Genomic DNA, 17733 nt, shown 5'->3' with positions numbered 1-17733 from the left:
GACATTTAAGAGGCCATTTTTCCTGCAAATTTGATTTTACCAACTGGTCATAGAACAGACGTTCATTTACACTGCAAAGTTTTGAAAACCTGAATCTCAGAAACTACCAGACTTTTCATCAATAAAAGATAAATGGGACAAATCAGAGCCTCCTGCAACCTGAGGCATGAACAACCCCTTAAGCATTTAGTCCTGAAATAGTCTCACCTAACTGATGCAGTGAAAAAATGTGCTACCCTCTAAGTATTTTATTATTTCTACAAGTTCTAATCTAATAAAGCACAAAAGATTATACCAAAAGCTGAAATCTAGAAATTATTTCCAAACAAGTAGCTGGAAAGAAGCTTATGTAACACATAAGATGTTTAATATTAATTTCTACTCAGTCTTTCCAAGGCCCCTGAAGCACAGTCCATAACAAAGTATCTGATACACAAAAAAAGAGATGGCAATTATGGTTACCAAATCGCCTGAGAGCTGGGTCAATGCTGTTAGGTCTGTTGGTGGCTGCCATAACGATCACATGTGCTCTCTGTTTCAGTCCATCCATAAGAGTCAGCAGCTGAGACACAATGCGACGTTCCACCTCTCCATGTGTCTGCAGAGAAAGTAATATCTAGACCAAAAGCTCTAAAACACAGCACACAGGAGCTAGTACTGCACCAAAGCAGACAGATACAACAGACATGAGCTGTTAAGAAACGTCATGAACTACATCAGATTCTTCTGATATCCAAAATCTGACATCCAACTGCTTTCAAGCATTAAGTGAAATACTGCTTTACCCTATAGTCAAATGCAGAGACTCATGCCAGCTGCTACCAAAAAGGATGCACTCCTTTACGTTCTAAATGCTTTCTTTACCTTCTCTCTTTTAGGAGCAATGGCATCCAGTTCATCAATGAAGATGATGGCAGGAGCATTCTTCTCTGCTTCTTCAAAGGCTTTCCTCAGGTTGCTCTCAGACTCACCAGCCAGCTTGCTCATGATCTCAGGACCTAAAAAAATAGCAACTCTGGCACCCAGAAGAGAGGCAGCTAGCCCCAAAAACATGCAGCTGAATTTTTTTTAGTACAAGGTTCACATGTATCTATATTTCAAGCCAAAGCAAATACTATCAACCAAGTTCATTACATTTACATCTGAAAAGGCAAGACCAGCATGCAGAATTACTTACTATCATCATTTCAGTGTTTTCAGTTTAACAGAATGTAACACTAGCCAATGAGCTACCAATAGCTGCCTCTTCCCTTACCCTATTTCACACTTGGTGATCTTTTCTGAAATGTGCCACCACACAGTTAATGCTCACAATGGAAGCAATCAAATTATTTGGTGACAAGTTATCAGGGTAGGGAAAGAAAAAGCTGTAAGATGCCAAAGCTGTCTATAGCATGCATTACACAGGTATGCATTTACCTCTATAAGATTTTACAAATGAGATCAAAAAAACCCAACTGTTGGGAGGAATGGGTTAAAAAGCAAAACACTGGTGAGTGCTCAAGTGACCTTGCAGCTGAAAATAACCCTTGATAAGCCTGTGTGAACAGTAGTCAGTAATCCTCTGGCATGAACTAACAGTGCCCATATCTCTGCTTGTGTGCCCCTGTGCAGGTATTGCTTCAGGGATTCCCTCCGTTATTTAGGTAATGGAAATAAATTTACTCTATGTTTTAGCCATGGGTTTATGGTTGCCCTGGCTGCCTGACTGTATTGATTCACACACCAACTAACCAACCAACCAACAGCAACAAGCCACCACCAAAAAAAACAACACCCCAAATCCCATCTCCTCTCAAAGAATAAATAATAAAAATGTGTAACACACATTAACCACATTAATCCCAGAAGGAAGGGCAGCATTCCTCTGAGATCGCCTACAGTTGCTGAACAGTAGTGCAGGGTCACAGATTTATTCTGTTTTTACAGATTCTCCATCATGCTGAAGGGAGTGGTAATGAAGAAAAAGTATGCTTCTATAGGATCCAAGAAAAAGAAACCTGACCTTTGGAAGTGCAAGGCTGCCAGCTGACTGAAGTGGGCCAGCTGCAGAGACACTGTTACAAGCAGGTACTAATAATGCTTCATTACAGGTGTCCTGGATTGTCAAGCAAATTGTATTCTATTTGCCATCTGTATGTCAGTTGTCTTCTGTAAAGTGGGCACTTTTTCTTATCTCTTTCACAACCACTCCTCCCTGCGGGAGACATATGCTGATAACAGGCTATTGAATGCCACTGCATGACTGATAAGAACTATAACATCCCATTGTGAGATGCTCCACCCAGAGGGGAGAGCCAAGCATTCCTATCCAGATATAATCTTGAGATTCTGGAACAGCAGCACTGTTTTCTCCACTGGATTTCCCAGAGAAACAGCTGCCTCTTTCACTAGATCTTCAGAGGAAGACTGCACCCTTCTTCAGGATCCCTGCTCCAACAGAACCACACCTGACACTCCAGGAGGACTGCAGCCACATTTCCAATTGGACTGCTACCAGCATCCTGATCAACAGGGAGTCAGGTTGTGTTCTGACTCTGTCAGCATTGTTTTGGTTTACTGCATTGCTTATTTTAGCTTTTAAAAATTTTCTTCCCTAGTAAAGAACTGTTATTTCCTGCTCCCAAATTTTTTGCCTGAGAGCCCCTTAATTTAAAATTTATAGCAATTCGGAGGGGGGGAGGTTTACATTTTCCATTTCAGGGGAGGCTCCTGCCTTCCTTAGCAGACACCTGTCTTTCCAAACCAAGACAACAGGTAACTCACCAATTCATACCAACTTCATCTACAACACTGCAGCTCCATGCTTGGGACTACCAGACAGAGAATGCATCGCTAACTCTGACAGTGTTATTTGTATTATGCAACAGAAATACAAGTGTCTAAAATGTCCGGATCATTAGCATGCAGTAACACCTTCCACATACTTAGAAAGTATATGACAAAGACAACATATGGCTAAAACCAGTCCGTTTATATCTGATATCATGAGATATAAAGCAAGTCCCTTCCCTACTGCTGCTCACTGCTATACTGTGCTATATACTTCTTTGCTTTCACCTTCATGGGTCTAAGTGACTGAAATCAGAGAAGAAAAGCATCAATCTTTAAGTACAAATGTTCAGTTATTCCAACACTGAATGTAAAATGGCACAGAAAAGCACTGAGGAAAAGTCACAGTCTGATCTTTACAGGACATAAACCAGTATCCACCTCAACTGCTACAGATGAAGAGTGATCAACAGGAAGTTCTGTCACTTTTAGCTAAGTCCCAAGGTACTCATAGCTTTCAGGATAGTTCCTCACAATTAATATTATATGAAACGGAACAGGTCTTGTGCTTTACTTGAGGGGAAAAACAAATCCACTGCAGATCAGCTTCTTTTCTGAATGGAACATGCTGGCAGCAATAGAAACAAGTGTCCTGCACCGATATTCATAGAATAATCTCACCACTCTCAGCTCTGCCCTCAACAACATTTGTGAACACTAAGCCAGACAGACTCCAGGTCCCTGTATTACAAAGCTGTCTTTCCAATGAGCCAGCTACAAAACAATCAAGCTTAAGGGAAGTGCCACTACAGATAACACAAATGGCCTCCCAAGTGTCCCCAGATGCACACTTCAAAGAGATAAGAAAGGATGTCAGGGAGACAGCGTGGCTCTACAAGCCCTATTGACACCATTCCTTACCATAAGATGGACAAGTGAGCACACAGCAGACCTGGGGCCAAAGCAGCCACAAAACTTACCATTGATCAGGAAGAAGAAAGCCCCTGTTTCGTTGGCCACCGCTCGGGCAATCAGTGTTTTACCAGTGCCAGGAGGACCATACAGCAGGATCCCACGTGGAGGCTGAGGACAAAGGCAAGGGATTTAGGTGGTGAGTATCTGAATGCCTAAGTAGATTCACAGCAAATCTGTAAGCATTTGATAAAGCCAGTCTGAAATTGTGATGCAATCTTATGCAACAGCTGCCATGTCAACATTGCTATCAACACCCTTACTACTTCACACAACACACAACAAAAACCTTGCCAGTAACTGGCAGCTCTGATTCAAAGCACCCCTCTGCTTTGCAAGTTGTCAGTACTTTAATCTGTGTCCAAAACATGTAAGGAGATACTTTCCTAACACCAGCATTTAAAAAAGCCCCAAGCATAAGCAAACCAACCCCCCCCCCCCAAAAAAAAAAACAAACCCAAATTACTTATTCCCCTCCCAATACGTCATGAACCTCTGATATCAAGTCATCCTCAAGGGCAAGCCCACTCATCTACCTGGTGCACATGGGGACATACCTTCACCCCTATGGCCTTGAAGAGAGCAGGGTGTCGGAGGGGAAGTTCCACCATTTCTTTGATTTGAGCCAGCTGCTTCCGGCAGCCACCAATGTCATCATAGCCCACTTCATTCAGCGACTCCTCTTCATCCTACCCAGGAGGAAATACATTAAACATCTGAGTTAAAACAGTAGCTCAACAATTCATTCTAGTCTACAGAACCCAGGTTTTTGCTCATTGCCATTTCTTTGATGTCTTGAGATTCTCATTTTCAAGTCTTTCTGGTATCTTCTACAACTGTTTCTTAGCTCTCTCTTCCCAGACATGCAGAGGGGAATTCCTCACTGAAGCCTACCCTCTTGAATGACAGCCTCTGCTGCCAGGGCCCCTACAGACTAGTGCAAAACAAGTTGTGTGACCCTCTGATTTGGCTAGCAAAGATGATAAGACAATGAAGCTCAGCATAGAATATACTTATTCTTTAAACTCTAAGTGGTATTTCTAACTACCTGACATATCCTAGCTACCATACAATTCTCCAACATAGTGTTTTCTCTTGGGATTGACTCAAATTAACAGAAAGTGTTACAATCCAGATGTGCAAATAAGACCACCTGTAACCAACTCTTTCAGTATAGCTCTACAGGATTCGTTCATTTGGCTGTCCAAATTTCTACTGGTCTTAGTTATCTGTAACATTAGGCCATCCTAAAATAAAACAACACAGCCAGGAATCTCAGAGGGGCTCAGTCCAAGTCCCACAAACTGGAACTGCTATACTTCAATCAGGTTGCTCAGGGTCTAGCCCTACCAAGTGCTGAAGATCTCCAGGTCTGGAGGTTCCTGCCCTCTCCAGGGCTTGTTTCAGGGTTTGGAGAAACCTTTTTCCATTGGGAATTTTCCTTGATCCGGCTCGTGTTATTGCTTCTAGTCCTGTCCCTGGGTGCAGTTCTTGGGAGAGCCTGATTATCCACACCTTCCTATCAGGCAGTTGCCAGTAACCCTGAATCTTTGCCTTCCCTTCTTCGTGCTGCATCAACCCACTCTCAGCTGTTCCTCATTCATTCTGACCTCCAGCTCCTTCATCAGTTTTGGTGGCCTCGGCTGAACTTGCTCCTATCTCTGTTGTATCCTGAAGAACCCAAACTGGACTCATCTAGTGCCCAGACATGGCCTCACAAGTGTCAAACAGAGGTGAATTTTTTTGAAAAGGTAGAGCTAACTACAAGCTAAGACTCACCCTGATCTGCAGGCAGTAAAAAGGCACTTACTTTATGAAGCATACAGTCACCTTAGCCCATTTCTGAGATTTCCTACTCTGTAACAGTAAGGTGGCCAAGACCTGACACACAATCCACTCAGGCTGCCTCAAGCTTGGGACACTCAAGGCTAGGCATCTTAAGGGACTGGGAGGAAAAAAGAAAAAAAATCCATAATTTACACTTCAAATTTCTCACTTAAAAAGTACCAATTGCTTTCTTTTCACATGGCATGAAATTCAGCAACATTGTAAGCCCTCCCTGGTAGGTATCAAGGGAACTTTAGAATTAAAAGATGAATCTAAGTCCAGCATGAGATATATGGAAGCAGATGCAAAAGATCTACTGCCAAAGTATGGCATCTCGTCAGCAAACCTATGCACTGGTGCTATCTCAGCATATGAGGAAGGATACTGGAAGCACATTCCTCTATCTTCAGCAGCAGCTCATCTCCTGAAACCAGAGGTTTTAATCATTACATTCAATACACAAAATGCCAAAACAGGAACTGCAAACACTGCTGCTCTTAAGGAGTGTCACTAAAACAGATTTCAGACAGAGGGGATTCAGTAGAACTGCACAGCAGGATTCTGCTCACCTCTCTTTTGATGGGCTCTCCCTCACAATGGATCACTGTGTCTGGAGCCACTATGCAGTACGGGCTTGGATCTGTCTCCACCACTTTGAACTCCACTGCACGCATCCCTCCACGCACCAAGAAGATGTCACCTATAAAACCCCACATTTCAGTAGCCTGCTGCAAAATGTCAACCCGTGTACTACCAGCAGCCCCAGAGGACAATGAAGTGAGCTACACAGGTATACACTGCTGGCATTTTTAACACTACTCTGCATTTTAAATTCAAGAGCTGCATGTACTGTGACCACTCGAGCACCATCAAATTTCATCAAAAACAAACAGCAAACAAAACCAGCAAACAATAGAAAAATAATATTCTGCCTAAATACAAAACACAAAGGCAAGGTATCATGATTCTTTTCCATCCAGTTTCAATTTAACATTTCTAAAAATGGCAAAAAGCCTTTATTTAATCTAAATTAATTTTGAAGTTATAACTAGATTTGTTGACTCAAAAAAAAAAAAAGAATAATACATGATATTGCACTATGAATCCTAGGTAAACTGGACTACAGAAGCTGGATAAATTCAACTTGTGTATATATTGTATTAGGACCTATTTGTTCCAGCAGAAGTGCTACTAGCACAACTCTAAACATATATTTGTTTTTTATGCACTTTCCCAGTTATTAATTAAATTACTTTGGAAAAAGTGCATTTAGTCAGGGTGCCAGCTAGTATATCTAACCCATTGATTAATATGTGAGCAACTCCCAAATCCCATCAAGTGGTAGCAACTCAGGAGAAAAATCTCATTAAACTGACTTTGACCTAAGCTTTTTTTGATGTCCTTCCATCCCACGTAGCAAAAAAACACAGGAGAATGTCTTGGTGTCATCTGAGATAAGAGTTCATTTTCTTCTGAGTAGCTGGTACAGTGCTGTGTTTTGGATTCAGTATGAGAATAATACTGATAACACACTGATGGTTTTGGTTGTTGCTGAGCAGTGCTTACCCTGAGACAAGGGCTTTTCAGTGTCTCATGCTCTGCCAGCGAGGAGCTGCACAAAAGAAACCAGGAGGGACCATAGCTGGGACAGTTGATCCGAACTGGCCAAAGGGATATTCCACACCACAAAATGTCATGCCCAGTATGTTAACTGGGGGTAATTGCCCAGAAGCCACATATTGTGGCTTGAGGATGGGCTGGGCATCAGCCAGTGGGTTGTGAGCAACTGTATTGTGCTTCACTCGTATCTCTTGGGTTTTATTCCTCCCTCCCTCTCTCTCTTCAATTATTATTAGTATAATTATAATTAATATTATAAAACTGTTCTTAGCTCAATCCATGAGTTTTACTTTTTTTCCAATCCTCCTCCCCACTGAGAAGGAGGGAGGAGGTGTGAGCAAGCAGCTGAGCTGCATGGTACTTAGTTGCTGGCTGGGATTAAACCATGACAGAGAACTATCAAGCTGTTCTACCAGCCAGCAACAGATATCACTCTTTCCTCTGAAGTTTAGGAAAAAATTAAATCCACAACAAAATCTTACTCTACAGTCGTTAGTCTAATGCTCCATGGAGATTTGTGCAAGCTTCCAGAAATTCTTTTTATTTGGTATCAGGACTAGCTCACATTCACTGCCATCAGGACTTCAATAACAGGTGCTATTACCTTTCCTGATGGGTCTGTAAGCTTCCAGGAAATATGGCTTGAGATAGACCTCAAACAGATTCCCTGTGATCCCTTCTACTGTGTCATCAATTGGTAATACATGGATACGTTTGCCATATTTCACATCTGGGCAAGGCTGGATGCTGCAACAGAAGAAAAGTTCAGTTAACCACTAACATGCTGGACTTAAACCCAAGTTTGAGAAAGGCAGTGATGTCCCTTCTCAGGCCAGTATAAATGCCAGAAAGGACCCTCCAAAGCCCTTTGGAGACTTCCCACGTGCATAAGAATGCTGACAAGGCAAAAATCATGCCCATCAAAGAGCTAGTCTTTTCAACACATGCTTTCCTTCACTCCTCTCAGCCCTATCCAAAACTGCTGAAGGGTTTAGTACTATCTCCCCCCTCCTCCGCTGTTCTGAGGCTCCCCTTTACTGTGCCCAAGATACATTCACAAGTTACTAATGCAGCCTCAAGACCTGTAAGAGTCATGAGCTAACTTTTGTTTCAACACATGCTCCTGCACCTGGGTCAGGGCAATCCCAAGCACAAGTACAGGCTCGGTGGAGAATGGATTGAGAGCAGCCCTGCTGAGAAGGACTTAGGGGTGTTGGTGGACAAGAAGCTTGATATGACTTGGTTATGTGCACTTGCATCCCAGAAACCAACTGCGTCCTGGACTGCATCTAAAGCAGCGTGGTCAGCAGGGCAAGGGAAGGGATTCTCCCTCTATGCGCTTGTGAGACCCCACCTGGAATATGGTGTCCAGCTCTGGCCCCCCCAACATAAGGAGGTCATGGACCAGTTGGAGCAAGCTCAGAGGAGGCCACAAAGATGATAAGAGGGCTGAAGCCCCTCTCCTATGAAGAGAGGCTGAGAAAGTTGGGGCTGTTCAGCCTGGAGAAGAGAAGGTTCCAGCAAGACCTTATAGCACCTTCCGGTACCTGAAGGGAACCTACAAGGAAGGCTGGAGGGACTTTCCACAAAGGCATGCAGTGACAGGACAAAGAAGAATGTCTTCAAACTGAGAGAGAGATGATTTACATTGGATAATAGGAAGAAATTCTTTACTGTGAAGGTGGTGAAGCCCTGGCACAGGTTGCCCAGAGAAGTTGTGGATGCCCCATCCCCGGAAGTGTTCAAGGTCAGACTGGATAGGGCTCTGAGCAGCCTGGTCTAGTGGAAGGTGTCCCCACCCATGGCAGGAGGGTTGGAACTAGATGATCTTTGAGGTCCCTTCCAACCCAAACCATTCTGTGATTCCATGAGCTACTGCTGAACTAGCTGTAAGGGAAAGGGAATTGAGAGGAAATCTTTGTTCCTTCCTCTCTTCCTCATAACTTAGAATAGAGCTCCTGTTGCTGATAAACCTGATTCTGAACAAAGGTTCTCAGTACCAACCAGGGATAGCTAGGCATCTGTCAATCCCTTTTTGTGGAAATTAATATTTAGGTTAAAGTCTGAAGGCCCCTTCCCCCCTTTTAAATAAAAATTTCAGCTATTATTTTACAACATAGGCCAACAGCCTACTGTAGCAATACATCAGAGCATCAAGCTGCGGTAGAGGCAGAATACTCAAACTGGCTTTGCCAGCTAAAAAAAGCCTACGGGCAACTGCAGCTGAGCGCGCAAGTTTCATATGCTAGTTTGTTAGAGACTATTAGGAGATTCTGTAACTACATGCTTTACAGTGAGGATATAGCAGAAGAGTAAATGAAAAGACAGAGTGACCCACAGAAGGAAAACAGCTGACAGACTACAAGCAGGAAGTGATTGGTGCATGAATCTGGATTTTGGCAGAAACCAAGCCAAAGAAATTAACACAATAAGTACTTCAAGATCAGCAAGAAAAACTTTGAGTGCAAGAGGTGTGAAAATTCTCTGACGCTTGCAATGAAGCCAAGACAATCAGTAACACACCTGAAAGGCTGAGAACTGTTACAGACAGTCCAAGCAGAGAAGGGGATAGCACCGGCTGAACTGTCACACTAGGAATGACTCCAACAGTAACCTCATATAAAGTAAGGATTCACCTTTATTTTAAATCCACAGACTAGCTCAAAACACTGTTCCAACTACAGTCATGTTTAAAACTTGCATTTTCTAATGGCAGAGAGATGGGTGAAACAGACTTGTCCCTCTCCTCTACAGTTCATATGAAACACATTTTTATTTAAGGATTATTTCAGATATCACCCCAGGAAGTCTAGTGTCAGAAATCAGGTTCCAATTTTCCCAGAACATGCACAATATTCCAGATTACAAGAATACTCAGGAGAAATAACTGTCTGCTCTCACATATCTAAACCTGCAAATTAGCATTTTTATGTTTAAGAAATGCTGACATATTTTTTCTTTCCACTCCCATCATAGAATGGAACCTGCCTCCTGTAAGTCAAAATGTATCCTTCAATGCTTTCCCACTACCTTCTGCAAGCATTGTACAAAATTCTTGCAACACTTTCAGGATTCCTAATTTTAAAATTATTTTATAACAAAACTTGGTATATAAACAACCTTCAGAGATTTTTAATATTGATATTTGACTACTTCGAGTTTTAACTTCTGTTTGTTATAGGGCAGCTCAGTGCTTGAGCTAGCCATACTATAAGATCAATTACAATGTTGCTTACTACCTTTCAGTTATCTTGCGAACATAAAAAATTTAGATGGAAAAAACTTGTGAATTCATTTGACAATGTAAATTTGGGAAGAATACTATGACAACTGTGGGGTAATTCAACTACTTAATGATAGGACCAGGGCTTGTGAAGGTCCCAAAGAGTCTTCAAGAATCTTAGTATTAATCTGAATATGCATACAGCCAGAAAGACACGCAAAAGTAAATTGAGATCCTTGATGTAAGACACACTTGAAAACACTTCTGTGACCTCCTCCAGAAGATGCAAGAATACTTCCTGCAGGACCCTGTCTCTGCTATGGACCAAAACAATTCAAAGCCAGGGCACAAATTATTTCTGCAACCCAGAGATACACAACAGTTAACAAACTAGTCCTCACCTGATGACGTCACCCAGGCGCACTCTCAAGTTGTTTCGAACAACCCTATTCATGCGAATCTTCTCATCTGAGCAGGTATCATCTGACAGAACAATGCAGACTGCTTCTCTCCTCTTCTTTCCTTTTAGCAGGACAGTGTCTCCTCTAAACAGCTGCAGTTCATCCATTTTTGCCTGTAACCAATAACAGCATTAGAACAAACTTTTGACAAAACAATTGAAGGAAGCAGTTAGTAACCTGCTGAGCCACTTACACCGTCACCGGTCTATGGAGCCAGATGAGATTCACCTGTAAGTACTGATGGAGTTAGTGGAAGAGCTTAACAAGCTACTCACATTCATTTATCAGCAGTCCTGGTTAACAGGGGAGGTCCCAAAGGACTGGAGGTTGGCCAATGGGATACCCATCTGCCAGAAGGGTTGGAAGGAGGATCTGGGGAACTACAGGCCTGTCAGCCTGACCTCAGTGCCCAGCAAGATTATGGAACAGATCATCTTGAGTGCAATCACACAGCAGACACAGGACAACCAGGGGATCAGGCCCAGCCAGCATGGGTTTAGGAGGGGCAGGTCCTGCCTGACCAACCTGAGCTCCTTTTCTGATTAGGTGACCTGCCTAGTGGATGAGGGAAGGGCTGTGGATGTTATATACCTAGACTTCAGTAAAGCCTTTAACACTGTCTCCCATGGCATTCTCCTGCAGAATGCTGCAGTCCACAGCTTGGACAGGTGCACTCTGCTGGGTTAAGAAGAGGCTGGATGGTATGGCCCAGAGCATGGTGGTGAATGGTGCTGCATCCAGTTCGTGGCCAGTCACCAGTGGTGTCCCTCAGGGATCAGTGTCGGGCCCAGTCCCGTTTAATATCTTTATTGATAATCTGGATGGGGAGATCAACTACACCCTCAGTAAGTTCTCAGATGACATTAACTTGGGTGGGAGTGTGTATCTGCTGGAGGGTAGGAAAGCTCTACAGAGGGATCTGGACAGGCTGGATTGATGGGCTAAGGCAATGGTATGAGGTTCAACAAGGCCAAGTGCCAGGTCCTGCACTTGGGTCACAACAACCCCATGCAGTGCTACAGGCTTGGAGAAGAGTGGCTGGAAAGTGGACCAGTGGAAAAGGACCTGGGGGCACTAGTTGACAGCAGCTGAACACAAGCCAGTGTGTGCCCAGGTGGCCAAGAAGGCCAATGGCATCCTGGCTTGTATCAGAAATAGTGTGGCCAGCAGGCTGAGGGAAGTGACTGTCCCCCTGTACTTGGCACTGGTGAGGCCACACCTAGTACTGTGTCCAGTTTTGGGCCCCTCACAAGAAGGACGTTGAGATGCTGGAGCATGTCCAGAGAAAGGCAACAAGGCTGGTGAAAGGTCTAGAGAGTCAGTGATATGAGGAGTGGCTGAGGACGCTGGGGTTGTTTAGCATGGAGAAAAGGAGGCTCAGGGGAGACCTTATCACTCTACAACTCCCTGAAAGGAGGTTGTAGCCAGGTGGGAGTTGGCCTTTTCTCCCAGGCAACCAATGACAGGGTAAGAGGAAATGGTCTCAAGCTGCACCAGGGGAGGTTCAGGTTGGACATCAGGAAGAATTTTTTCACAGAAAGGGTTGTTAAGCATTGGAACAGACTGCTCAGGGAAGTGATGGAGTCACCATCCCTGGAAGTGTTTAAGAAACAACTGGACATGGCACTTAGTGCTATGGTTTGGTTGACATGGTGGTGTTTCATCAAAGGTTGGACTCAGTGATCTTGGAGGTCTTTTCCAACCTTAATGATTCTATGAATTCAAGCATTTGAAGGAGAGTTGGTTGACTTCAAAGGATTACATCTTAGAAGCAATATACTAGACCTACAAAGACAGGGGTTTTCACTACACTAGTCAAGATCCAGTCCTAAAGCCAGACTAAGGGCATGAGCTCAAGTGAATCCTAAAAGTTAGAATCAGAATATATGTTCTCATTTATTAATAATTATTATATATGATTATTTATTTAACCCACCTCCCTCACTTGTAACTGCTGCAGCTTCTGACACAAATACTTAGATTCATGTTGCAAAATTAGATTTCAAGTTAAAAGACAACAACAGCTTGTAAATTGTCAGAGTAAATGCTTTGTTTTTATAGGTGACACACCTGGGAAAGTGACACAACACTGTTGTCTTCATTGATGGCTTCGTCAACAATTAACCGATTAGGCCTGTTCTTCTGCTTCAGAATAGCAGTTGATAAGTCATCGCCTTTAGAGCTGGGAGAGAAAACAGAAGTTAAAGAGTCCAAGTGATATTGCTCCCCCTTTCACACGCACCTGTTTTGTTCTCCATTTTCTACAGGTTTCTTTGTTGTCTTGTCTTTTAGAAACTATACTTGTTTGCAAGTGTCCTGGTTTTGTCTGAGATAAGAATTAATTTTCTTCTTAGTAGCTGGTACAATGCTGTGTTTTGGATTCAGTATGAGAATAATGCTGATAACACACTGATGGTTTTGGTTGTTGCTGAGCAGTGCTTACCCTGAGACAAGGGCTTTTCAGTGTCTCATGCTCTGCCAGTGAGGAGCTGCACTAAAGAAACCAGGAGGGACCATAGCTGGGACAGTTGATCCGAACTGGCCAAAGGGATATTCCACACTACAGAATGTCACGCCCAGTATATAAACTGGGGGGAGGTACCTGGAAGAGGAGCTAATCTGGGTTTAGGAAGGGGGTCTGGCATCAGTCAGTTTACTACTGAAATGGATACAAGCTATGAAGCTATCTATAAAAAGAAGTGGTTAGTGAGATGCTGCTGACTCTAAGATGCTTTGCCTAAAAGAATTAGTCAGACTCATCTGAAATCACATATAACTGCTGCCACAGAAACAAAAGTTCAAGTCTCTTTAGTGTCAAATCCCAGATAAATAGGGGAATTAAAGGACAATGCTGTAGCTCTCCTGTCAGGAAGAGTTGTAAGAGTTTAGGCTGTCAAAGCCTATTAGCTAAACCTAGCAAGCCAGTAGAAATATTCAAGTGCTCATGAAAAATGGGGTTTACTTTTTTTTTGAAGATATAAGCACCTTTTCATAATACCATCACAGGACCCACTGCAGCTCTAGCCTACTACACCATAAGATATGTGACATAATTCATTTGCCTTGACAAAATTGAGCACACCAAACAACAAGGAAATGGAAGAAAGGCAGAATAATGTATTTACTTCAAAATCTAATATAGCAAATAGTTCATTTTACAAAATAAATATGAACTCAAACCAACTGATTCCTAAGGAACTCTTAGAAGTTGTATATTAGCCAGCCACAATAGCAGCAGATTACTGTAACCTGCCTTGGTGGGCATCTGACTACTCTCTCAAAGCAGTCCAGATGTGCCAGTGACTAAGGTCAAAACAGAAACTTAGCACAGTTTGGTTTGATTCTCACAAAAAAAAAAAAAGTCTTCCTTTGTTCCTTTGTCCTAAGCAAACAGCAAGCACCAGGAAAGAGTAGGAAGCTTTGCAGACAATGGTGCTGGATGTACGCTTTGGCTCCATTTTGCTGTTTTGGGCACAAAATAACCAGAAGAAATCAAACCTGGAGTGGAAGTGGCAGAGCAAGCAGCTACACAGCATAAACACAGACTGTATCAGCAGTGCATCACTTGGCATGTTCACTGCATTTTTAAAAGCCACCTTTTCCCTCTCTTCATTAAAGAATGCAAGAGGTGAGAAATCAACATCCATCCCTTTCAATGACTATGTGAGATGCTACAGATTCATTTTCTAAACCCAAAGAAGACACAAGAAAGGCTATTGGATACCTCCAGGGAGGAGCTCATGAATTCATTCCCTCTTAAACCTAAAACATGGTCCGGGTAAAGTCCTAAAAGGTCTGGGATTTCCAGGAAAACTGAGAGTGCAACAAGAAACCAATATATCATCAGGTTAAACAGGATCTTGTGGTTAAAACAGTGTATAAAAACAATCACCTACTTGTAAGGACCTTGCCTCAGCATTCCTGGACACTGGGAATTAATTTAGCATGTATATTTTAAAACTTAACCTAAGGGACACCAAAAAAACAATTTAGCCTATTCAAAGTGTAAATGCAAATCATATCCTTCTGCACATGAAATGTGGATCTAAAGGCCTTTTGATAAGAAACCAATGCCAGACTTTGGCTACATAAGTCATCACTGAAACTGAGCAGCTGCCCCTCAGGATGCAGAAATTGCTGTGCAGCCTAAAAAATGGTCTGGGATACAAGATAAAAATAAATGGAAGAGGAACTGGGCAGCAAGTGGAAGCTTTTGGACCAAAACTTCCAATAAATCAAAAGTTGTGTTATATATATATCTGGAAGAAAAGTTCAGATACTTTTGAACACATAGCAGTGCTGAAGAGCACAGCAAGATGTCCACTTAGTTCTGCTGAGTGTGAGAAAAAAGTTTTAGTACTGAAGAACTGAATCTGCAGTTTCCTAAGTAAGAAGCAAAACTGGATCAGTGTTGTCAGTACATTGCTGCACTTAAAGCAATTGAAAAGCTCTCCAAGAAATACAGTGTGTAAGTATCAACGCATGGGGTCAGCTTTAGTTATCTGACCTAACAGTTCTGCTGACAAAGAAAAAAAGGTGTTATGAAATTATGACAGCTACACCAGAAAGTGATGTTATTTCTCTTACAGACAAGAGTAAGGACTTTGACAGACAAGCACTACCCATCTTCTAATAGCAATTTAGAATATTATTATCACCATTTGCTATCACTGCGTCTCTCCTGTGGGTTCATAAAATCATAGAATGTTTTTGTTGGAAGGAATCTCAAAGATCATCTAGTTCCAGCCTTCGACCCTGGAAGTGTTCAAGATCCGGCTTGATGGGGCATTGAGCAACCTGGTCTAGCAAAAGGTGTCCCTGCCCACAGCAGAGGGGTTGGAACTACATGATTGCTAAGGTTCCTTCCAACCCAAACCATTCTGTGATTCTACAATTACATCACTTCATCACTTTTCTGTGTCAGAGCTTTCCTTGTTCAGCATATGATAATGCCCAGAGGCTATGCATTGTGGTAGACAGTATGAAGAGTGAGATCAGAAGGTAATTACTGAATCTTCTGAAAACAACTACCAACCTTCAGAGCTCCACATAAAGTAGAGAACTAACTTGTTCCTGCATGTCTATGTTAAATATACAATGAAACATCACCAACTCAAAATTATTCCAGCTTTAGTAATAAAAGTGAAAACAGTCATGCCTCCTGTATGCTGGTGTACCTTTTTATCAATACCCTCATGAACTCACTTCCTAGATAAAATCTGTCAGTGTTTTTTTACCTCCCTGAACATCCTAATTACAGTCTGAACTACTTTCTTTGGGTAAGTATTTAGAAAAAATCCCTTGAAGTAAATGAGTGGAATATCTGATGATTGCAGCTGCTTTACTGGAGCACCACATGACAATCAAGCAGCGAGTTCATACCCATGCTCAAGATACTAAATTCTCAGATACTGTTTCAGACAGGTACACACACAAATCCAAGAATTTTTTCAGAAACACTCTATTAGGTCTTGCAATGCTATACTCTGTGCTAAAGCTCAATTAGACAAGATGGCTGCCAACAGCATTGACCCAAAAATTGTAACTAAGAAGTAACTTTTTCCCAGTTGTACGGGAACTTTTTTTGATTCCTATGTGTTGAGAACAACTTTGCAAAAACATAAATTTCTTTTTAATAACACTGCTCATCTCAGATTCAAAATACACCTATGAGACCATCACTTCCATTACAAGCTCTACCACACACCTTAAATTCTTGGCACACCCTGCTGGAACTGACAAGTGGGTCTAAATTGCAGAAGTTGCAAAAGAAAAGGAGAAGATAAACCATAGACACTAAAGGGACTGAAAGAGCCAACAAGTCACTTGAAGTATTCTTGGATTTGGAAATTAGCTTTAGGTTTAATTTTTACTCCTCTCAAGGGACTGTGAAGTGACTTGCACACATGGGCTGGGCGCAGAGAAGCCAGTATTACTCAACTGACTTTTGAGGAGCACAAAATATGACCCTCAGCCTGGAACTGAAGACAGTGAGGCAAGATACTGGAGACAAAAATATAGCTGATTGCTTCAGCTGCCACAGGGTCTAGTCCGGTACAACAACTCTTCCTCTTACAATGCCAAGTCTCTTCAAGCCCTGATCCGAGGGCCGCTGTGGACCTGCGGGGAGGAGACCAGGACACGCCTCTTCCCCCTCATGTCCCGGCCAGCCGCTCACCCCAAAGCTCTGGGCTCTGGAAAACAAAGCCTTCCCTGGATGAGGCCTAGCCCAGGCGAGACGGCCCCAGCCAGGCCTCGCCCCCCATTACTCAACACTTCCCAAGGAGGCTCGGCAGGCGAGGGGTGGCGGTACCCAGGGCCCCGCTGCAGAAAGGCTCCTGGCTGGGCAAACACGAAGAGCAGCCCATCCCCCCCCGGCCCCACCCCCACTTCCTCAGAACCTGAATGACACAGCGAGATCGGGAGGAGGATTGGGCTCGCCGTCAGGCCCAGCCTGGGTAGCGCCGCGCGAAGGCGAAGTAAGGAGAGCTAGGCCGAGCCGGGCCCAGCGCCACCGCAGCCGGGCCTAGGCCGCGGCCTGCCGGCGAACGGCCCACACTTACTCGGATCCTGAGGCCATGGCGCTGAGAGGAAAAGAGGTGAGGCGGCCGGCAACAGCTCCTCAAGATGAGTGACAGTAGGTCTTGGGCAGACTCGTAGAAGCGATGATACGACAGGACGCTTCGCGTTGAGCGAACCTCAGAACCGACTCATCGGAAGAGGAAACCCCACCTCGCGCTGCCTCACCCGCCTTACAACAGCGTGCGCTGACCAATCGGAAATTCCGTCCGGCTACCATCTCAGCCAATCGGAAAGGTGGAAGCGAGGAAACGAGGAAAAAAAAACCGCGCACTCTTC

At 43.3% G+C, this 17733-nt stretch overlaps 1 protein-coding gene across 1 annotated transcript in view; it reads right to left on the bottom strand.

The window, feature by feature from the left end:
* LOC135460418 (transitional endoplasmic reticulum ATPase-like) overlaps positions 1-17611 on the bottom strand; it is an 86816-nt gene extending 69205 nt beyond the window's left edge. Inside the window, exons 1-9 of the mRNA XM_064737233.1 lie at positions 17439-17611; positions 12946-13057; positions 10816-10988; positions 7796-7938; positions 6141-6271; positions 4302-4433; positions 3753-3855; positions 865-998; positions 463-598 (exon numbers count right to left, since the gene is read on the bottom strand). Coding sequence (XP_064593303.1) covers positions 463-598; positions 865-998; positions 3753-3855; positions 4302-4433; positions 6141-6271; positions 7796-7938; positions 10816-10988; positions 12946-13057; positions 17439-17455 — 1081 coding nt within the window. The 5' untranslated portion in view covers positions 17456-17611. The remainder of the gene's footprint in view (positions 1-462; positions 599-864; positions 999-3752; positions 3856-4301; positions 4434-6140; positions 6272-7795; positions 7939-10815; positions 10989-12945; positions 13058-17438) is intronic.
* Positions 17612-17733: the final 122 nt, after the last annotated feature.

Source organism: Zonotrichia leucophrys, unplaced genomic scaffold (genome assembly GCF_028769735.1).
Source record: "Zonotrichia leucophrys gambelii isolate GWCS_2022_RI unplaced genomic scaffold, RI_Zleu_2.0 Scaffold_41_468701, whole genome shotgun sequence".
Classification (NCBI taxonomy): domain Eukaryota; kingdom Metazoa; phylum Chordata; class Aves; order Passeriformes; family Passerellidae; genus Zonotrichia; species Zonotrichia leucophrys.
Note: the sequence above shows the minus strand (reverse complement) of the source record. Positions and strands in the feature narration are given on the sequence as shown.